General features: G+C 35.6%; 1 protein-coding gene across 9 annotated transcripts in view; it reads right to left on the bottom strand.

Moving 5' to 3' along the window:
• The window catches only part of Ndae1 (Na[+]-driven anion exchanger 1), a 704,613-nt gene extending 685,657 nt beyond the window's left edge, over positions 1-18,956 (bottom strand). For 4 of the 9 annotated variants that reach the window (XM_069842289.1, XM_069842286.1, XM_069842288.1 and 1 more), the window contains exon 1: positions 18,746-18,953. In XM_069842289.1, coding sequence (XP_069698390.1) covers positions 18,746-18,828 — 83 coding nt within the window. In that variant the 5' untranslated portion in view covers positions 18,829-18,953. Of the gene's footprint in view, positions 1-18,745 lie in introns of all 9 variants that reach the window. The other 5 variants (XM_069842293.1, XM_069842298.1, XM_069842290.1 and 2 more) reach the window with 3 other exon arrangements.
• Positions 18,957-24,862: the final 5,906 nt, after the last annotated feature.

The following is a 24,862-nucleotide window of genomic DNA, read 5'->3' as shown; positions in this document are numbered from 1 at the left end:
CCGATTTGTATAATTAATTATTATTTCACCATTGGAAAGTGTAGTTTCTCTAGATGGACATAATGCTATAATGTTATTACAGTAACTTCTGATATAATATAATATAATATAATATAATATAATATAATATAATATAATATGTAATATTAAATAATATAATTTAAGTTATTTGAAGCGTTCAGAACCATAGTGGGCCAAGCGCCATTTACTGAATAATTACGTAGAAAACAAGGGTTAAAATTAAGTTATTGCCATAATTCAATGGAAACCTATAACAAGTGAAATAAAATATACACATTAAATCTAAATTGTGTCAATCTTCATTAAACTATGGTTGCATGTAATAAAAATTAAGAATCATGTTAAAGGAATTGACATTGCACCAAATGAGTGTCTCTGGACCAAAATGATCGCATTTTAATTATTTGGATGCAATTTAAATTAAGTAACATATTAAACGATTTATCCTTCTATCAAACACGAATGTTCCCTAGATCAAATGTCCAATTTTAATTATGTAATTACTTTATATTTATTTGTAACGGGTGCAGCGGAGCGCACGGGTACGGCTAGTATATAATAGAAAAAAAGATATGATCATTTTTATAAACCTCTAAATTAAAAAATATTTTTAATAAACTATTTTTTTTAGTATTTTAGTATTTATTTATTTAACCTGGTAGAGATAAGGCCGTCAGGCCTTCTCTGCCCCTCTACCAGGGCATTACAACTATAATATGAAGAATAAAATTACAATTAATATTAAATTTACAATTACAATTACAATAAAAATTAAAGTACGACAAGATTACCTGATTAATGAAAGCTAGACAATGTATCATTGGAGTTAAGAACAAAGAATATTTTTGTATTTACTGAATTACAAATTAAACCTAGAATAACATAATTCTATAGTGATGAAATTACCATATATTGAGATATTTTGTGATAGATTAAGAGAACTATTTACAGGAAACCATGTCTGAACGAGTCTCAATTACTGACCAAGTGCCTAGTAAGTTTGCGTTTGAACTCAATTTTATTTCGACAGTCTCTGAGCTAGCAGGTAACGAATTCCAGAGTCTTGGCAGGGCTATTGTGAAAGAGGATGAGTATGAGGAGGTGCGATGGGATGGTATTGTTACTATTGTTTCATGGCGAGAGCGTGTGTTCAGATTGTGGTGGGAAGAAAGGTAAGTGAAGCGAGACTACAGTACGAAGGAATAGAAGAGTTCAAGATTTCGAAGAGAAGGAGAAGTGAATGTAAACTATTACAGCAAACTACTTTGGGTGTACTATAAACAGTAACATGAGCTATTGCCAAGAAGTCAAAAGGAGAATAGCAACGGTAAAGAAAACTTTTAATAGAAAAAGAAACATCTTCTGCGGATCTTTGGAAAAAGAAGTAAGGAAGAGACTAGTGAAGTACTTTGTGTAGAGTGTGGCATTGTATGGAAGCAGAAACATGGACATTAGGACGAAGTGAAGAGAAAGGACTAGAAGCATTTGAAATTTGAATATGGAGAAGAATGGAGCGTGTGAAATGGACAGACAGAATAAGAAACGAATCTGTGTTGGAAAGAGTAGGTGAAGAAAGAATGATGCTGAAACTGATCAGGAAGAGGAAAAGGAATTGGCTGGGTCACTGACTGCGAAGAAACTGCCTACTGAAGGATGCACTGGAAGGAGTGGTGAACGGCAGAAGAGTTCGGGGCAGAAGAAGATATCGGATGATAGACGACATTAAAATATATCGATCATATGCGGAGGCTAAGAGGAAGGCAGAAAATAGGAAAGACTGGAGAATGCTGGGTTTGCAGTGAAAGACCTGCCCTTGGGCAGAACACTATGAATGAATGAATGGATTTACGGAACTGACTGGAAATTACAGTATCGGTAGTGAATTCAGGCAGATTATATTATCATACACATTGGCGTATCAGAATTTTTTATGTCCACTCACAATACTTCATCTTCCTGTGTTACTTGTAGGATTAACGAGCAGATATATCCAAGTTATCTCTTTCTTAAAGTAGGCAGACTAATTCCATGTTTTCAAATGAATAAAGTTGAGAAATACGAAAAGAAAATATTAAGAAATAACAGAAATATTGAGGCAAAGGAAAATGAGAGAAGAACGTTCTAAGAATTCGTTATTTATAGCTATTGGTTATGGTTAATCATATGATAAAGAATGCTCAGGATATCTGTTTTAAAGATAGAGAACTAACTTGCATCGTACAATAGGATTATATTAATGTTTCTATGATTTTTACAAGAGGCATTGCTAAGTGGAATGAGGATAAAGATGCAGTCTGTTCTACTCCATTTTACTTTTGCTTTGATATATGATTTATTGTAACTATTTTGTTTCTTTAGAGGAGCATTTTAACTTCATTTTACAAAACTTTGAATAAAGCACCTACTTTCTATTCGAAGGAGTGGAGAACAAAACTTTGAGAATGTCACACTGCGAAGGAAATGCTCTAGATTTTGCTGCCTCGCTACGGAAATTGTACGGGACTTTGATGTCGTATCCTGAACCTCCTAGATATTTCTGGGAAGCGTATTTAATTAAGATAGTAGAGGCCCCATCTCAGATTTTATCTGCCATGAAGCATGTTGAATTACTGAAGTGTTTGCGAATTCTAAAAGCTGTTAAATTCCGAAATCGGAATGGACCAGTGTCTCCCAAACCCAAGTATTAGCAGAAAAGAAAGAGAAAAGCTTTGAAATAATTATATTCTGTTTCCTATGCGTCATGAAAGCGGCCTGTATTATCATATCAATGTATGTCGTAGACTAGCTATTATCCGCTACTCTGATTCATTAAACTAAATGGACTTTGAACACCATTTCAAAACGTTTAAGAAATGTCTGTTGTAAATGGATTGAGATAAATTATATTACGTGTTGGTCACAACCAATTTTAACCTTGAATTAATGGCAATATAAGAGCAATTTGAAGATAAAAGTATTTATTTCCCTTTATAGAAATAAAGGAAAATGCATTGTTTTAAAATAAAATAAAATACTGAGAAATATCCATGTCGTAATAATTATACAGGGACATCATTTTATTTTTACTAACATTTTTAATATTAACCAGCCTATACCTTTGGATCAACGCCGTTTCCTACCCCCTTCCACAACTGGAGTTCGATGATACTGGCGTAATATACAAACAAATCACTTTACTACGTATAGGAGGGAAGAAAAGTAGTTCATCCATTTACGTAAACTAGGAAATATCGCGATTTTGAGTTTGATCATTTTCATTAGGTTTTTGTTTAATCAAAATACAGTACAGTATTAACAATAAGTGTTTTTACTCATGAACTGAGCTGTCCATGTGGACGTATTCATTATGCAGTGTATATTATACTGTCTACAGCACATTAGCATACGATGTAGAGAATGAAGTTAAATTGAAAAATAATCATAATATAGATATTTAAACACGTTTTTTTTAAATGGTGGCCGTTCATTTCGATACAGGCTTCAGTTCTAATATGCATATTATCGCACTATACACTATTGTACCTAATCCTAATTACCAGTTTCGTCCTTCGTAACCAGTAACTCATGTTGAAATAATTCTGTACCTGCTCTGTAAAAGAGTACCTTACGTACTGTAAATTCAATCTTCACTTCTGCCCGATCCGAAAAGATAAAATTACTCAGACATACTATCTACTGTCCGTTCAAGTGGTTTTGTCGCAGGGTCGTAGAAAGGGGGGGGAGGGAAATCACGTGACAGTTAATTACTTAACGAGGCCCTTTTACTTAATTTATTTTAAACAGTTGTATAATATTACGTAGACGTCCAATGCCTAACAGAAATTAATGTTTTCAGAAAAGAGCTAAGACAGCCCAGCTACTAGACTTTACTGAGGGGCGAACAGAAGCAGGTGGGGGAAACCGGGATGCGACGTAGGCAAACGGACGACAGTACCTGCGCGAAAATATGATTCAATATTGAAAGCTCTTTCGTCACTGGAAAACGTGAACATATTTCTGGAACGTACTATACTAACACAGTACTGCATACGCGGCCTTGGCTCTGTGTGGAGAACGATTTAAGTTTACTAGTAGAGGGGGTGGGAGTGAAGTACATTCAAAAACTCAGGTACAATAAAAATTGAAGTAAAAATAAAATGATGTCCCTGTAGATATACATTTAATTTCATTTTCTTTTCATTTCATTTATTATATTCCATAGATCTTACATTAGCAATGAAGCTTTAATATGTGGAACAAGTCAAAATTTTACAAGATTACAATTACATTTGCAATTACAATTTTTACAGTATTTTACAATTTTTACAATTTTACAATTTTGCAATTTTCTACAATTTCTTACAATTTACAATATTTTGGTGAGATGTAGTAAGATGAGGTGAGGCCCGAGGAATCGCCAAAAGATTACCTGGCATTTGCCTTATGGTTGAGGAAAACCTCGGAAAACCCCAACCAGGTAATCAGATCAAAAGAGGGTGAAATGAAGTGAGGCCGAGGATTCGCCATAAATTAAGTAGGCCTAACTATTTAAAGCAACAGAAATTCGAAGACTGTAGAAAGAATTAAACAGAGTAGAACTCCAATTACCCGAACTAATTGGGGATCGGGCCGATCCGAATATGCAGAAATCCGGATAATTGGTTAGGGGAGAGTCGGGTAGTATCGGACATCGGGTAGTATCGGACAGTGCGTTTCTTTCATCTACCACCATAAGGTAGTACCTGAATGACATGGTTACGTTTCTCTATGCGACATCACAGAAACGTAACCATGTCAATCAGGTACTATCATCGTGTGGTAGATGAAAGAAACTCACTGTCCGATATTACCCGATGTCCGATACTACCCGACTCTCCCCTATAGCTCAGGAATAATTAAGAAAAAACAATGTATGACAAAGTAAAAACCCAATTTTTATTGATAAATCTAACTAAACAAACATAGGTATGTAGGGGCTATTGTATTTAAAGTAAATAAAAATTAAACATTTAGATTCCGTATTGTATACAAATTTTAGTACAGTACATATTTCTGTATAGTACCTGTACTCTATTTTACTTGGAACATCTCGAATAGCGTACGTTGCTTTGAAGAAGTTATTTACTAATTTCCGTGCAGTAAGATCCCGCAGGCGCTTGACGACAAGCAGCTGTACAGTACCGCATTTTTGTATTTTCCCCCAAATCGATCCGGATGATTAGGGTCCGGATAATTCTACTGTTTTGTAGTCATTGTAAGAACCAAGACTTCAGTGATCAGGTTACGCAAAAAAATAAAAACATATATACCTTGTAAAACTGTTTGCCTTAAAGCAGCGTTTCTCAAACTATGGTCCGCGGACCACCTGTGGTCCTCGAGTTGTGCCCTTGTAGTCCTTCAAAAAAGACAGAAGAAAAAATAAAATTCAAACGAATTACGTATCACACTACAGCAGAAAACCTCGGAGTTAGGAAATGGCACATGGCAATCGCCTTTCACTTTTTCTCCCAGTACTAATATCTTATGAAATTTCTTACCCTACCCGTCTACCCACTTCCCACTCTATTCTCAGCAACGAAAGAGGGATTTAAAGCACTATGAACGTGGTGTTTCTCGCCATCTTTTCCTGCATATCTGGCACCGAGCCAGGGACCACCCGAATTCATAACAGAGGAACCTTTTCATGTATTGATGACTTTCCTAATAGTTTTGCACATTGAAATGGGCACGTACTGTACGTCGTACATCAATAATAGAACGTGCCAAATTGCATCTTTACTTGTTGAAAATCAGTCATGTTTCTGTATTAATTTTTTTATTTGTTTTTCCAGATGACGATAAGAAATTTTAGACTCCGCCTATTTTAAAATCCGACAGGTTTACTTTATACACTTGCCGTTTCAATTTCGCGGGTTTCATACACTCGTTTGAAAGCACTTCATAACAAACAAAGCACTCACTCTCACTGCTACACCAAGTAAATCCAAGTTCCAAATAACTCTTGTCATATTTACGAAAGTATTTTTTCTTTGAATAGCTACCACTAGGACTAGATATTTCTTTAATGGCATTATAATTAATATATATCTTCACACACAGCTTCCGAACTATTAGCACTGCCTAAATGAAGCGTCTCATGATCATGTTCCTTTCTTATAAAAAAAATCCGGGTCGAAGGCAGTTTTCCATTATTTATAATGGGCACTATTTAACAGAGACATGGACAACTACTAGCGTGTACCACATTTTTTAATTTAGTAGGTTATTTTACGACGCTTTATCAACAGCTTAGATTATTTAGCGTCTGAATGAGATGAAGGTGATAATGCCGGTGAAATGAGTCCGGGGTCCAACACCGAAAGCTACCCAGCATTTGCTCATATTGGGTTGAGGAAAATCCTCGGAAAAAACCTCAACCAGGTAACTTGCCCCGACCGGGAATCGAATCCGGTCCACCTGGTTTCGCGGCTACACTTGCTAACCGTTACGCCACAGATCTGGACGCGTGTACCACATAAGAAGGATATCAAACTACTAACTGCTAACAGGCAAGGGAGGAATCAACACTGCACAGAATTTGTTATAAGTTACTTGTGATTGGCTACAAAAAATATAATTATAAAAGTATTGTAATTAATTAATTCTACTTAACTAAACTGGTATTAAAATATGCTACAAAAATGATAAATTTGCTTTTGGAGGGAACAAGAGTAAGGTGGTCCGCGGAACTGTTCTGACTTAAAAACGTGGTCCCCACTTCAAAAAAGTTTGAGAAACGCTGTCTTAAAGAATCTGATGAGAACAAACTCTTAGGCGAACTCAAATGAAAAGCTTCATATTCAGATGGATCTCCAAAAGCGAAATCTAAATCAGGTGGAAGACGGCAAACAATGAGGAAAATTGAGTGCGAGATCAAAAAAATTTTGGTTTTTAACACCTCAGATGGAAATGACGAATATTTATTCAATCGAAGGTGTATTGCAGTAGCTGCAACTTGTTGCATCGAGGAATATAAAATATTTATTATCTACCTGAAAATAAACGCTGCAATGAATGATAAATCTACTGATAATGTATTTCAAAAGAAGAGAGTGAAAGAGACTGCAGAACTACTTCCTAAGTCTTAGTGTTCAATATTTTAGACTTTCTTTATGCGATGTGGATGTTCTGAAGTCTTGCATTCTTAAGCGGCTGCTGATGACGTATGTGAAATATTTTCGCTCGTTTGACTGAAAATAAAATGCTGTTGTTGCTATAGTAGCCTTAATATTTCTCAAGGCCTTGTTAGTTAACCTGAGGGATGGGCTCCAGGTTATTCCATGTGAACTGTTATCGATCACATTGACAGAAAATAAAATGCAGTTCTTACCACGTAGCCTTAATATTTCTCAAGGCCTTGTTCCTTCACTTTAGGGATGGCCTCCAGGTTATCCCATGTGAGGTGTTATGGGATACCTTCGACCGGAAATGAAATACCGTTCTTGCCAAAGTAGCCTTAATATATTTAGGACCGTGCTTTTCTTTTCACTTTAAGAACAGACTCGTGGTTGTTCTATGCGAGTTTTTTTCACCTTTGGCTGAAAATAAAATTCTCTTGTTGTTAGAGTTGTCTTGAAGGCCTTCTTCCTTCATTCTAAGGATAGTCTCCAGTTTTTTCGAACTTTAGAATGTGCTTTTTTTCTGTGTAATCCACTCACATATCTTTTGTCTTCATTTTAAAAACAAAATAATCTCCTGAATGCTAACAGCGTCAGACATAAAACGTTAAGTATCAGTTTTGTCAATACTTCAAAGTGTAATCTAAAAAATGACAGAATGCCAGGTGCAATTTAGTTTATTGTGGAGAAGTTTTATCAACAATAAATTAATCTTCCACGAATTAGTACAACGGATTTACCTTCTTGAAATCTGTGAAATTTTTGCAATCACTATTTACTTCCAAATTTTATGAAAATAATTGCTGAAACTTGTCTTTGTTGTCGACACATTTTAGGCACGATGTTCACATATTCTTTCCATCTCTTTAAGTAACTATCTATCACTCCCTGTAGCTCTCAAGGAGAGGTATTTCACTACAAACCCAGCATTCTCCAGCCTTTCCTCTTTTCCACCTTCCTCTTAGTCTTGTGTAATTATCTTAACGTTGTCTATCATCTGATATCTTCCTCTATCTCGAACTTTTCTCTCGTTCACCATTCCTTCCAGTGCATCCTTCAGTAAGCAGTTTCTTCTTAGCCAGTGACCCAGCCAATTTCTTTTTCTCTTCTTGATCAGCACATACACCGACAAACGGTATAAAATGATATATAGTCAGATAGCATAGGCCATATAGGCTTCCATCATGGCTGCTCCGCGAAGAAATCGGCTTCACTACGAATAGTATGTACTTTTTGATACGAGTAATATCAATATGAACTTACATATCGTATTAAGGATAATATGCATGCAGTATAGCTCCTTGTGATGTCAGAATGTTATAATCGAAGAACAAGACGGGTGAGCATGGTTGTTACTCACTGAATGCATAAAAATTCTCCTGATTCAGTACTTCCTAATGTTTCCCTGTGTGTGACGTGCAGGAACGTAGTCAATGTGCAGTGTTGCCAACACGATTCTTAAAAACCCGATAAGACAGTGTAGAAACAGCTAAATTACTATACCGTCAATGTAAAATAAGATTACTTTATCGCTGTGAGTGTTAAAAACCCCGCTAAATCCCTACATGAGCAATACATTTATCATAAATTTTACCCGCTAAACTAAAACTGAAAAAAAGCTAGATCTAGCGGGAAAACCGCTGAATTGTCAACACTGTTATAGTCCCGACGCTGTTATTTCCGGCGTGACTCCGTCTCTTTGCTTACGTCTTAGAAAGTGAAGGCTCTATAAAGTCTAGGTAGGTAGTATCATTCGCCATTTTTGTTCTTACGTTGCCGAGCTACCATACGAGGAATCTATTTGCAACACCGTTAAACATTATCATGTCGTAACTCCTATGATAATGAATCAAACGCAATGTAATTCAGCAAATAATTGAGCGGCAAATAACGTCTTCGTGTGCTTTCTGCGAACGCCAACTAAAGAGCTAAAATGGCGGGCGATTATATTAAGTATTTATCGAGCCTTAAGAAATGAATCAGCGAATCACAAGACGCACACGTTTAAATGTAGCCGACCTGCAACGCGATTGGCTGCCGGAAATTAGAGCGACGGGACTGTAACGTGTGATAATCGTAGCAATGACAATAGCAAAAATTAAACTACTTACAAGCAAACGGTCTGATGGGGGCAGATAAAAAAGTTAATTTTTTTTCTTCCACCATGTTAATAATGTCAAAAGAAGTGCTCATACAAATTTTGGCCACTCGACCGCAATTACGAGGCCGTCCAGAAAGTGATTTTCCATGGAGCTGTTTATAGAAAAAAACACAATTGCATGGAAATATTTATTGAAACAGATACAGCAGTTGTTGCGCTATTTATCAACATATTCCCCACTGGAACTGAGACATTTGTCATACCATGGGATCAATTTTTGTGTCGTAGAAGTCAGCCGCCTCAGATCGGAACCAGCGTTTGACTGCGTCTGCACCTCTTTCTGGCCATCCCATGATATGAGAAATGTCTCAATTGCGATGGAAAATATGTTGAAAAATAGCTCAACAATTGCTGTGTATTTTCCAATAAATTTGTCCAATGAAATTGTGTTCTTTTTCCGTTAACGGTCCTGGCAAACTTATTTTTTACGGCCCTCGTAATTGCGGTCGAGTAGCCAAAATTTGTATAAGCACTTCTTTTGACATTATTAACATGGTGGAAGAAAAAAATTTAACATTTTTATCTGCCCCCATCAGAACGTTTGCTTGTTAGTGCCACCAACGTAGCTCTGTCGGCTAAGGCGCTTGCCTGCCGGTCAGGAGTTGTGTTCGGGCGCGGGTTCGATTTCCGCTTGGGCTGATTACTTGGTTGGTTTTTTTCCGAGGTTTTCCCCAACCGTAAGGCAAATGTCAGGTAATCTATGGCGAATCCTCGGCCTCATCTCGCCGAATACCATCTCGCTATCACCAATCCCATCGACGCTAAATGACCTCGTACAGCGTCATTAAATAACCAAATAAAAAACTACTTAGTCCTTTAGGCTACGTCAGTGGTTGTCAGCACTCGCTGAAATGGGTAAAGTGCAAGAAGTGTAACGAAATATGCAGAAGGGATAGGGAGACAGCATACCCGCCAGCAGCCACGGATGCACGCTAGTGCAATGGTTTATTTGCGGGTAAGCGACGCTAGCCCGAGGGTGCATTGTGCTGGTGAACGCTGCTTTACGTCATTAACAATGAAATGCTCGCCACAACCGATACACGTTACTAGTAGTAGCGGCCCGCGGTTACAAAGGTTGGCAATTCTGCATGAAAAATAGTGTATTTAGCAAACGCATGCTGTTTATTGCATCTAAATCGGATAACGCGTGTAATTACAGCCCCTTCTCGAAGTTGACTGTGCACCCGAAATTGTACTCCAACTATCCGTGCGCTACACCTCTCCCACCTGGTACAACTAGTCACGTAGTGGAGATGTGCCCCACATGTTTTTCTAGTTTTTAAAGTCAAATTAACTAAATCCTTCACTCCGGTGCTTGTCCATGTAAACAGAATACACGGGTGGGGAGAAAGCGTTTTCATGAGCGCAGCAAAAAACCAATCGTTTCCATTACACATTTCCGTATTAAAATGAATAGGAGGCTACATGATTTCCTCGACTTTTTCCATAAATTTAAATATTTAAGTTTTGTGTAGGACGTCCTAATTTCTTAAGTTAACATGCAATTTCTCTTTTAATTTCGAAAAGGATTGGTTGATTAGGTGTTTATTTCATTCATTTTTAATATAAAATATTTCCTTAGACACACTGACTAATCACATCACACCACCCACAGTACTATAACACACTGGAACTGTAATGATGTACAGTAGTCCAGAAGCCTGTGTGTTCTAACGCAGATCATAAAGAGATGAGGGTGTTGACGGTTCTTTTGTATATTTAGAGAGGGCTGCTTCGGTTGCAGCTCTAATGCAGCCTTATGGAACGGTGAAGAAAAAAAACAGTTTTCTGCTGCCGACTACCCTACGTTGAGCTTCAGTAACTGCCGATCACAGATCCGAAAAGTACACTACAGCTAAAATTCTCGAGCAGTTCAAGGCTCCTACAGACAGTAAAATCTCGAATCGAAGGAGAATGAATTGGAAAAATAAATGAAACAATGAACTACATTACACAAAAGCACGTTTTACATTTTTAATTTTTTTCAGGTCCACTTAAATGGCGGTTCTGCAGCTCTGCAGTTCTTATTGTAGAGCCGCCCCTGGTTACTACATAAAATACAGTAATTGTGATGGTTACGTCAGACACAGAGTCCTGTGGCAAATCAAATTTTGAGCTACAAATTTACAAGACAAAAGTAATTTTTTTAATAATTATAATACGATTCGAAATTATTTTCTGTAATTCTTTAAGACACTTCTACATTTCTTTGGATTTTATGTAACTTTCTTTGTTTCTCTAACATACCCAAAAATTCTTTAGATCCATTGAAAGTTCTTTAAAGTTGGCAATACTAGCAAGCCCCGACAGCTGTGATTGGAAGCTGAATAAGTTAGCAGTCGGCACATCATGATGAAATCCGACATGCAGATGTAGACGAGACATCCCACAGGGGACACAGAGAGGAGTTTCAGTATTACACTTTGTAGGGATGTGAAATGGGTTCTTGATTGGATATGCCTCATTGAAAGAATAATTGTCGGCTTTAGTACCAACTAAGCTTACTATACGTCCCGTAAAAAAAAAAAGACAGTCCCCTATTTTGGATCTAGGTATCCGGCGTCGCCGTAATTTTTGTCGGGACGCGTAGAAGTTCCGTATTTCTACCAAACTTAAGTTTCATAACGTAAAAATCATTAATTTCTCTAACTGATGTTTACTTCATAAATTAGTGTTGAAATTACTGTTTTGATTTTTATAGGCCTAAATGTTTCAAAATCTTCGATTTTAAAATCAGCAAACATGAATGAATTATGTATGAAAAAATACTCATAGTAAAAGTGTTCCGTATTTTCATTAAATATTTATTTATTTATTTACTTATTTATTTACTTACTTACTTATTTATTACTTATTTATTTATTTATATATTTATTTATTTAATTATTTATTCATTTATTTATTTATTCACTTATTTATTTATTCACTTACTTATTTATTTACTTACTTATTTATTTACTTATTTATTTACTTATTTATTTATTCACTCACTTATTTACATATTTACTTATTTATTTATTTATTTACTTATTTATTTATTTATTTACTTACTTATTTATTTATTTACTTCTTTACTTATTTATTTATTTATTTATTTACTTACTTATTTATTTACTCATTTATTTATTTATTTATTTATTCACTTATTTATTTATTCACTTATTTATTTACTTACTTATTTATTTACTTATTTATTTATTTATTTACTTATTTACTTATTTACTCACTTATTTACATATTTACTTATTTATTTATTTATTTACTTATTTATTTATTTACTTATTTATTTATTTACTTCTTTACTTATGTATTTACGTACTTATTTATTTATTTATTTATTTATTTATTTATTTATTTATTTATTTATTTATTTACTTACTTATTTATTTACTCACTTATTTATTTATTCACTTATTTATTTACTTACTTACTTACTAGCTTACTTACTTACTTATTTATTTATTCATTTATTTATTTACTTGTTTATTTATTTATTTACTTATTTATTTACTTATTTATTTATTTATTTACTTACTTATTTATTTACTCACTTATTTATTTACTCATTTATTTACTCACTTATTTATTTATTTATTTATTTATTTATTTATTTATTTATTTATTTATTTATTTATTTATTTATTTATTTATTTATTTATTTATTTATTTATCCAATGTTTTTGATATTACAGTTTGCCATGACACAAAGAATACCAATCAATTTCAATTGGAAAACATTCGTGTAAATTATAATACGCATACATTACAATAAACCTTTTTTTAAATCAGGAAACTAAATATATTAGATATATCAGGAGTGTCATGTACGACACTATTGCTATGAAAGTGATCTCATTCAGGTTTATTTGCTGAATATATTAGTTTCCAGATTCAAGTGCAGCGTCTCACGGGCAAGCAGCTGGCTTTACGCTTGCAAATTCTTGCGTAATTGGGAAACCTACTCATTTACCGCCCAGTGTACAATACAAGTAACTTTATCTGCAAAACAACACTCGTGCTTCCGTTCACAATTGTTGTGGGGATATGTCGTGAAAAGAGAGACGCACTTATCTGTGGCACTCCTTCCTACGTCGAACATAATTTAAAATTATAGCGTTCCTCGTAAAATCTGCGCAGATACAAGACGTTACAATTTGAGAAAGCATATGCTCTATTCTGGTTGATATTAATAGTCGAAATGTATTATTAAATTATTAAGAGCTCTAGATAATAATTTTATTGCTCCCTGTGACTAAAAACGTATAATTTCTAAAAATCAATATTGTCACTTCTATTAAAGTTAGACCCTGAAACTTTACCATCTATTAAAAACGCCTTTTTTTATATTTAAGCGTTCTATGCTGGAGATTGCGAGTTCGATCCCGGTCCAGGTCGATGGCATTTAAGTGTATTTAAATGCTACAGGCTCATGTCAGTAGATTTACTGGCATGTAAAAGAGTTCCTGCTGGACAAAATTCCGGCACACCGGCGACGCTGATATAACCTCTGCAGTTGCGAGCGTCGTGAAATAAAACATAATTTAATTTTTTTTTAATTTACAGGGTGGAAGCGAAATAACCCTGCAGATTGAAAAGAAGAATAGAAAACCTATATTACGTTTTGTGATTAAATGCACGATTAATTTGAAAATTAAGTCGGAAGTTTCAGCAGCCTGGCAACATCGCCGCTAACACACTGCTCTTTCTTCTCGTAATACAGATGTAAGAGGTCAATGTGCCCCTAGGTGAACCTCTCCCTCTCTGACTACAACGTTGCAATCCGTTCGCATCGTTCAGTGGTTTGAAATTAGTGGTCTTTCAATTTAATTTACACGAAAACCATCCACGCTATGGAAATACGCCAGGGGAATAAACGATTCGTTATCAGATTTTCTACCGATACAGACAAAAATCACGATCCTACTCGCAATAGTTACTGAATAAGAGGGCGTTAAAAATTTGGGAGAAAAAAAACTTTTCTTCTGAGAAAACTATGAACTTTTCACCAATATGGTATTACACTTTTTTGTTAGACACAACATGAGCTATTCGCTCCGAAATTCTGAACGGTTATTTCACTTACATCCTTTATATGTTAAAACTTTTTCTATCTTTCTTTTCTTTTTTTTTTCTGTTCCGTTTTCTGCGCACTTCATAACTTTAAAATCTGGCAGATAATCATAAACAAACAATCCCAGAGGGATTCATTTCCATTGTTTATAATATTTAAAGTTTAAATTGGAACATTCAAGTTTCAGAAACCTGCAAAAAAATATTCTCATTAATCCACTAGGCGATTGAAGAATTTTCCACCCTTTTCCTTAAAAAAGATGTTAGTGCAAACACTCGTGATGCCCCACTTCAATTACTGTGATATTCTGTTTACTGACCTAAGCGTTACTTTGGCGCAGAGACTACAACGTGTTCATAATATGTGCGTCCGTTTCGTCTGCAATATTCGCCGGGCTGATCACGTAACACCATCCCTCGAAATGTTGTCCTGGCTCCGTTTAGAAGATCGTAGGAAAATCCACTGTCTTTCCCTCCTCTTTCACATATTTCATTTCTCCACTCCTGTTTATCTTGCGTCTCGTTTTCAAAATTTATCCACCCATCATAACCTAGACACACGATCACAACACTCCTCAATATTATCCATTCCCTCCCACCGAACATCCTCATATTCATCTTCTTTCACTGTGGCTGTTCCTCGACTTTGGAATTCCCTACCGAGTAATGTCAGGGACTGTCAGACATCAAACCAATTTAAGAATAGGCTAACGAAATATTTTTCTAACAATTCCTGTTAACAAATATAGCTGTTTCAGGTTTCCCAATGTTTAATGGTCACAGAATAAATATTCAAATTATCTCATTATTATTATTATTATTATTACTATTTTTTTAAAGGTGGCTCTAATAATTGCTTAAATTTCAGGAGACTATCTTTAAGGGGAGATGATGGTATTTTTTAAAACCTTTTTCCTATTTGGTGTAAAATATTAATTTTTTGTATGTAGAGACTCATAACTGTGGAAACTCAACCAAATGAAAATATTAAAAAAAAATTGTTTGGGGGCCCAAATTTCAAAAAAATATACCCAATGCAGGATTCTACTAAAACCGATATATCTAAACCGTTTTTAAAGATAGATTCAAACAATGTTTTGCAATGTATTTTCAAAAGCATGTTCTACAAACTGTCTGTAACAGAATTTTGATATTAGTCCCTACGTTTGTAAAATAACCAATTAAAATTTAATAACAATTTTCTGATTTCCTTTCTTGCAAACAAACGGACGTACTTTTAAAATGAAATCAATTAACAAAATTCTGTTACAGAGAAAAGTTTCATAATAGTCTAAAGAATGTGTGTTCTAAATTTCATGCATGTACGGTATCTTTAATAGTTCAGAAATTATATCCATTTTTGTCTGTCAATGTAGCACAAGAAATGAAGTTACTGGAAACCGATAAAAGCGGGCGTGTGATTTAAAAATCCATAGCGCAGGAAGTATAAAAATGATGTCACAACATCCGATAAGGGTTCAAATGCCCACAAAATGTTATGCAATGCATTCCACATATATCAAAGAGTATTTTAAAGAAAACAAAATTTGAAAATTTAATTTACCGGAAACAACAATAAAAGTGGGCGAGTGATTTAAAATCCATAACGCAGGAAGTTTAAAAATGGCGACTCAACATCCGATAAGGGCACAAATACCCACAAAATGTTATGCTATGCATTCCACACATATCACAGAGTATTTTAAAGATTTTTTTTTTAATTTACTCATTTTTCACCAAAAAAATACCCTCCTCTCGCCTTAATGGAAGCGGAAATATTAAATTTAAAAAATGATACTTTTTAACCACAGAGTGCAATAGAATTAATACCAGTGCCCTTAAGTTAAATCCTGAAAAAAAGTTTATTTTACACTACAGTCAAAATTCAAGGAAAAATATACAGGGACATTATTTTATTTTTACTAACATTTTTAATATTAACCTGTCTATACCTTTAGAGAACCGGAAACACCGCTTGCTCCCCCCTCCAAAACTGGAGTTCGATGATACTGGCGTAAAACACAAATCACTCTACTAGGTATAGGATGGAAGAAAAGTAGTTCATCCATTTACGTAAACTAGGAAATATCGCGATTTTGAGTTTGATAATTTTCATTAGGTTTTTCTTTAATCAAAATACAGTACTGTATTAAGAATAAGTGTTTTTACTCACGAAGTGAGATATCCATGCGAACGTATTCATTATGCAGTGTATATTATACTGTCTACAGCACATTAGCGTACAATATAGAGAAAGAAGTTAAATTGAAAAATAATCATAATATGAATATTTAAACAATTTTGAAAATGGTGGCCGTTCATTTCGATACAGGCTTCAGTTCTTTTGTGCATATTATCGCACTATAGACTATTGCATCTAATTCCAATTGCCAGTTTCGTCCTTCGTACTAGTAACTCATGTTGAAATAATTCTGTACCTACTCTACGTACTGTGAATTCAATCTTCACTTCTGCGCGACCCGAAAATATAAAATTACTCAGACATGCTATCTACTGTCCGTCCAAGTGATTATGCCGCAAGATTGTAGAAAGGGAGGAAATCACGTGACAGTTAAACGAGGCCCTTTTATTTAAGTTAAATTAAATAACTGTATAATATTACGTAAACGTCCAATTCCTAAGAGAAATTAATGTTTTCAGAAAAGAGCTAAGACACCCCAGCTTTTACAGAGGGGCGAGCAGAAGCAGGTGGGGGAAATCGGGATGCGACGTAGTCAAATGGACAGTACCTGTGCGAAAATATGATTCAATATTGAAAACTCTTTCGTCACTGGAAAACGCGAACATATTTCTGGAACGTACTATACTCAGTAACTCAGTACTGCTTACTATCTGCGGTCTTGGTTCTGTGTGGAGTTGGAACTTCCTTAGTAGAAGGGGTGGGAGTGAAGTACATTCAAAAACTCAGGTACAATAAAAATTGAAGTAAAAATAAAATGATGTCCCTGTACCTTCAACTACATATTTAGTATCATTCTGAGAGTTCGAGCACGTAGTCACATGTGTGCTATTTAGATGCAAGGATCACTCAAATCAGGTCAATGACGATTAATTTTAAGTGCTATAATAATCCATAACGTGACTTTCTTCGGAAGAGAAGTGAAACTGGGACACACGTGTCGAATATTTACCACGTGAAAGAACCAGTTCCTGAATGGGAGTACTCCAGACTATATTTACCGACTATTTCACGCCCACATCAAAATATAACTATGTTATCGTCTACCGTTCTACACCTATCATTGTTTCATCAAGGATAATGAATTCTGTCTTGCAGATGTCCACACAACAGTAATATACGAGGTAGAGTCAAAAAGTAACCTTAATAATTGGTTTATTAACTGAATATGTACAATAAGACTACAAACACTTTATCACTTTTCAACGTAGTCCCAACTACGTTCAATGCAAGTGTTCCTGTTATATTATTGTATGTTAAACAATTATTAAGGTTAATTTTTGACTCTCCCTCGTAATTCTTCACACTTCTAGGACGGTATTATTAATTGATCGTATCTGAAAACGTTATCACCACTCTATGTCTCCTTCTATAAATGAAGCTCAGAACTGTTAAAATTTTTTTCTTAACTTTATGGAAACGGAACATTCACAATCGTTTTGTGCAGCTGTCTTCTCAAAGTTCTTATAATTTCTATAATTTCCCTCATCCGTGCTTTATGTTCATGAACAATCATCGCTGTTTTGAAAGGATGTTCATTTATATAAGTCATTATAAATGTACATAATCATGTTTGTTAATGGGATAGAAACTCGGGAGATGCGATATCATGTTTTATGCATTATTTTCACATCTGTCTGCGTTCACTGAATTAAATAGTGAGAAATTTAAGTTTCTCTTAACCAAGCACCATTGTCCTTTAAGAAAGATGATAATGTAATGTGAATACAGCACAAAGCAAGCTTTTAGCAACTCCACCTATTAAATTAGACTTTCTACGAAACAATTTCGATACTAATGCAATATTTTGAATGTATCCCTACGCCATCTTCTTTCATAAAACCCAACACACGAGTATGATGTACTACGTAGGTCGGCAGCAATGATAACCCCAATAGAGTAAGAGAATGAATAATCTTTCCACGCATCCTTGAAGTGTACAAAAACAAAATCAAAGATGACTTCCATAATCATATACAAATGATTTTTAAATTAGTGTAAACTAATAAAAAAAAAAAGGCACGTAGACTTTGAAAAAAAAAAACATGCAAGATGAGGTCTTAAGGTCGCAATGATTGACTTCAATTAACAGTAGCTCTTCACACTTTCAGAACGGTAGGTGTAGGTTTAGATGTAAAAGCAGAAGTCTGTACTTACAAGAAACTGCTCTTTGCGATGCGTTCCATATCTTCAAATCTCACTCGACGGTGGACCACAGCATGGGGATTTCCTTCAGGCATTCCACACAATAACGGCAGTGAAAATTCAGTCTTTGCACCACGGAAATATTTCAGCTATATGATGACATCTGAACTTATCACTAGTGTTTACACACGAGCAACCACCACACAGCTGTGGACCCGACTAAAGCATTCTGTGCCCGACAGTACACTGCATTTCTCGTGTCACTTGTACTCGGTGATGAAATAACTGATTATCTGGTAGACTAAATGGTTGCCGAGAATAAATTGAAGCGATAACACGAGTGTAGAGTAATCCTGCTCGTAGTGGGTGAAGGTTAGGGTTGACCGCTGGACCAGACTCATCTTGTAAACTGCGGCGTCTGAGATACGGAGCAGTAATTATTATATTTCCCTCTGATCAAAGCTTTGTGGAATGACCTGTATCCTATTACATCACGAGAGAAGAGGAAACTGATTTTAAACTCTCTCTCCCTCTGATGCAGTTTAGAGAATGCTGAGCGAGTGAGAGGGAATAGACGTGGGACATCCTGACTGCACGATGTGTCAATTGGAACTGCAGTGACGGTCATTAAGGAAAGCTAACGATGATCACAAATCCGTGAGAAACGACGAAATTCGTTATGCATGAGACATTTATTGTAAACTGTAAGACAGACCAACCCTACTTTTCACTCCCTCCGCTACAAAACCTAAATGCGACAGCATTAGACTACTTACAGTCCTTCGATTAACGTCTTACACGCTCGCATCTTCAGGCTCTCTACGTCGGAGACTGTGCCTCAAGTCCTGCTGAGTTCAAGGCGAAATCTTGGTACACAAAAACCGTATTAAGGCAGGTTTTCACGGAATAATTTCATTTACACTAATACTTTTTACATTACTGATACAAAACCTTGTTAATTTCATTAGTTCCGCAGATATTAATTTTCACTTATTTTAATTATGATATATTACATTATGCCTTTTATCGGGTTATTTTACGACGCTGTATCAACATCTAGGTTATTTAGCGTCTGAATGAAACGAAGGTGATAATGCCGATGAAATGAGTCCGGTGTCCAGCACCGAAAGTTACCCAACATTTGCTCGTATTGGGTTGAGGGAAAACCCCGGAAAAAACCTCAACCAGGTAACTTGTCCCGACCGGGATTCGAACCCGGGCCACCTGGTTTCGCGGCCAGACGCGCTGACGTTTACTCCACAGGTGTGGACTATTATTACATTATATGTAAATTCAAAACATCCCTGGCGACTTCAGAATTGTTTTTGCTTTTAAAAATTTTCTGTGAAGGACTTACATTTCATGATAAAGAAAACTGCGCATGGATTTCTAAATTTGAGAATTGGTTCATGAGAAAAAAAAATTTTATAAATCATAATTTTTGCTTGATAATTTTCTTTAATTTTTAAGAGTTAAAAATTCATATCATGAAAGTTTTTCAGTAAAGAACCGGTTCCATGCACAGCTTTGTGTACTGGAGTATGCTGAGTATACTATTCTTCCAAAATTTCATGTAAACGGGAGCAAATGGAAACCGCTAGGAACTTTATTATTGACCCCTAGCACCCTCGCAACTCAAGCTTTGTGACTGTATATACTAAACTGTGGTAATACGTTCATTTGACGCAGTAGTATGGAATCCAAAGGGACAAAATGGAAAATAGTAGGAAAACGAAAGAGTGGCTCCGATGCTGTGTCTTATATCCAGCGGCCAGGGTTCGATTCCAGACCAGGTCGTGGTGAAATACATGGCAGACAAAACAGACATTGAGCCACCGGCGTAACTCAGTCGGTTAAGGCACTTGCCTGCCGATCCGGAGTTGCGATCGGGCGCGGGTTCGATCCCCGCTTGGGCTGATTACCTGGCGGGTTTTTTCAGAGGTTTCACCAACCGTAAGGCGAATGTCAGGTAATCTATGGCGAATCCTCGGCCTCACCTCGCCAAATACCATCTCGCTATCACCAATCCCATCAACGCTAAATAACCTAGTAGTCTATTCGTTAAATAACCAGGTAAAAATTTTAAATAAATAAAACAGAAACAGACATTGCAGAGAGAGCTTTTGTAGGGATAATCCCGTTTCTCTTATTCTACATCTTCCACTGATTTTACATATCTGCAATAGTTAAAAATAGGCTGGGACAAATTTTGGAGGTAATAATAATAATAATAATAATAATAATAATAATAATAATAATGATGATGATGATGCTTTATTTTTTTCTGTCAGAGTTAAGGCCGCGAGGCCTTCTCTTCCACTCAACCAGAGGATAAAAAGGAAATATATGATAATATAATGTTAGTACAACAGAAAGTTAAAGATATAAGTACCTAAGACAAGATCTAAACAGAAAAATTATGCATAAGCCAGAAGACTATCGAACTTAAATACCTACTTAAACTAGATGACAAATTAAAATATACGATTATTTTATAAACTAGTTACAATTGTGAATTTTAATATATATCCTGAGACACTGTGGGTTCTAAAATAAGATGTTTCACTTTGTTCTTGAAAGCATTAAAGGTCGGGCAGCCCCTAACATCTGTAGGTAATGAGTGCTAAGAACGGATAGTATCTATTGTAAAAGACGACGAATACGCAGAAGTTCTGTAGAGAGGGTCTGACAATGCAATGTCGTATCGTGACCGGGTATACAAATTACGATGTGTGGATAGATTATGAAATCGTGATACAAGACATTCAGGGGTTGATGCGTGCAAAATCTGATAGAGAAGAGAAAGGCAATGCGAACTGCGTCTGTCCGCCAGCCGGAGCCAAGACAATTCGTTGAAAGACAGTGAGATATGATCATAGAGACGGATATTACATATAAACCGAACACGGGCATTATGGACACGCTGTAATTTTTGGGTCATCATAGCTGAGATCACTTACTAGAACGTCGCAGTAGTCGAACAGCGGCATGATAAGTGTCTGGACTAAGATTTGTTTTAATTTAGAAGGAAGAAAATTTTTTATTCGTCGAAGTGAATGCAGTATAAAAATACTTTTTTACATACTTTTTACTTTTTAGTCTGTGTAGTCCAGTTTAAAAGTGTTCATCGATATAAGGCTTGGAGATCCGGGCGCTAGGTTTTTTTTTTAATTATCCAATTTAATAACCCTATTTCACCCTGAGGTATATTAGGGTTATAGTTGGCATCAAAATACATATTTTATATTCAATAAACAATAATAAAATTATAATACAAAATTGTGGTCAAGGTTACAATTCACATGAATTATGTACAAGAATGCACCTTAATGAAAGAATGGATCCTGTTAAAGATTAATGAGATGTTTGAGGAATAATCAATTCAAAGATATACAAGAATGTCTAACCCTTTCAGAGTAAATACACGACCTAAAAAGATAATCATTAATACATTAATATAACAAAGTTTGATTTTCACTTTCAAATTTATACTTAATTCATGAACAATGGAACAGTTAAGAGTAATAAAAGGATATTACAAGCAATGATTTACGGTTACAAGTTACAAACGTGATTCAGGAACAAGTACAATAATTGAAATAATAGCACAAGTAATGATTTATAACTAACGAAATTCTTGAAGGGTAACATATAATAGTAGAGGCAATACAAAAGATTTAAAAACAAATGTAAACAGTAAAGGAATAGTAGAAAAATTGACTTAAAATTACAAGTCAAACACATTCTTTTTAAAGCAATAGGTAACAACAAATAGATACTAATATCAATACACTGACTATAGTTTGAGATTAAACACATTATTTTAAAAACAAACACGCAAAGGATCAATAGCTATTTTCAGGCATTATATACATGGACCATGTCTTTAATTCACATCTTTTGACGTTTTTAATTAGGATTTTTTAATTAGGCTTTAACGATGTTATATCAACTACTAGATTATTTAGCGTTGATGAAATTGTTGGTACGTGATGAGGCCGAGGATTGCCCACAGATTACCTGTTATTCGCTATACGGTTGGGAACACCTATGAAGGAAAAAAAATAAGGTAATCAGCCCAAGCGGCAATCGAACCCACGCCCGATCGCAGCTCCAGATCAGCAAGAAAACACACCTACCGCCTGCCAGGACTCTGTCAGAATTTACTCAGGATGACCCTCCTGTCAGCACCGAATTCACCAATACGATTCAGGCCACCTGTCCGACTGGAACAATCTTCGCATAATATTAGGGCGCATAATGGGACAATATGACCGGATCCCGTCCTCGAAAAATCAGTCAACCAGAGTAGGTTTAGTAATAATAGTTGCAACTGCTACACGGAGAGAGTTCGTGAGAATATCGCTAGAATTCCTAATCTTCTTAATAGCAAACTAATGTCATCATTAAATAACTCAATTACACCCAGTGCGTATACTTAGGCATAATCTTTATATGCCTTACTTGTAGAATGAAGTGATTAAAACTATAAATAACTGTCTATATTTCATAAAAAACATATTTTTAGGGGTTTTTGACACTGTACTGGGCGATGGGGCACCAATAACACGGATCACCAATGCAATCAGAAGTATGTCCTAGGAGCTCTTTGAACTTACAGCTGTGGCCTTGAAACAGTGTCAAGACTGCGTATATTAAGGCTTACTATCACAATAATTATGTGATTTTCTTTAATCTCATGAAAATATGTTCTATTACTTCAAATCATTTTGTCTCATTATACAAGTAAGACTGAGAATCTAGAATACTTGAAGTAAGAATAAAATATTCGTAGATTATTTGCAAGTTTCTGACTTAATAACAGTAGCAATAATGTTAAGGAATAATATATTATGCATGGTAAGACAGTTGTATGTATTAAATTCAAAGACACAATTATGAATTATTGTAAGACAGTTTCCTTTCTAAAATATGAAGAAATAATTGAGCTTGTAAAACAATATTGTCACCCACCGCCATAGCTCAGTCGGCTGAGACGATTGATTGCCGATCCGGAATTGCGTTCGGGCGTGGGTTCGATTCCCGCTTTGGCTGATTACGTGGTTGAGTTGTTTTTTTAGGTTTTCCCCAACCGTAAAGCGAATATCAGGTAATCTATAGCGAATCCTCGGCCTCATCTTGGCAAAATACCATCTCGCTATCACCAATTCCATCGACTCTAAATAATCTAGTAGTTGATACAGCGAGCGTCGTTAAATAACCAACTAAAATATATATAATTGTCTGTTTTAAATATAAAATTACAACTAAAACAAAAGTAATTGGTTTTCAAGTCGGCATATCATTAAGAATAAAAAAAATATATATATACAGGGTGTTTCAAAAATACAGGGGCATAATTTCAGGTATGTATTTCCCACCTGTAGACAATCAAAATAGTTCATTACAACATGTGTCCGGAAATGCTTCATTTCCGAGTTATGGCCTTCACAACATTGAAATTCACCGGAACGTTTTTCTTTCCGCAAGTCGTTGTCATTACAGAAGATGTTCAAAATGTCCACCTCCTGCTTGAATACAGGCCTCACATCGATGTCTCATTGACCTGCGAACACGATCCCAAACTCCACGAGTATTGCGTATGTCCTCAGAACATGCCACAATTCGATTCCGAAGGGATTCCAAATCAGGCACCGGAGACGAATAAACCAATGATTTTAAATGGCCCAACAAGTAGAAATCGATAGGGTTCAGATCAGGTGAGCGTGGAGGCCAAGCAATTGGGTCACCTCTACCTATCCATCGATCAGGAAACCTTCGATCCAAGTACCGGCGAGCCGTACGACTGAAGTGTGCAGGAGCGCCATCATGCAAGAAGTGAATGTGTTGACGATTAATCAGTGGAGTGTCTTCTAAAACATGAGGTATGGTGTTTTCCAGGAAGTTTGTGTACGCCTACCCCGTAAGTCTGTTTACAAGTACATGGGGTCCAACTAATCGATCACCAATGATACCGGCCCACATGTTGAGGGAGAATCGCACCTGGTGATGAGATGGAACAGTTGCACGTGGGTTTTCATACGCCCATACATGCTGATTGTGGAAATTTGTTATGCCATCTCGTGTGAACTATGCTTCATCTGTAAATAATACTAAGGCAGGAAAGTT

Source organism: Periplaneta americana, chromosome 12 (genome assembly GCF_040183065.1).
Source record: "Periplaneta americana isolate PAMFEO1 chromosome 12, P.americana_PAMFEO1_priV1, whole genome shotgun sequence".
NCBI classification, from domain to species: Eukaryota; Metazoa; Arthropoda; class Insecta; order Blattodea; family Blattidae; genus Periplaneta; species Periplaneta americana.
The sequence above is the reverse complement of the archived record's forward strand: the minus strand, read 5'-3'. Positions and strand labels throughout refer to the sequence as shown.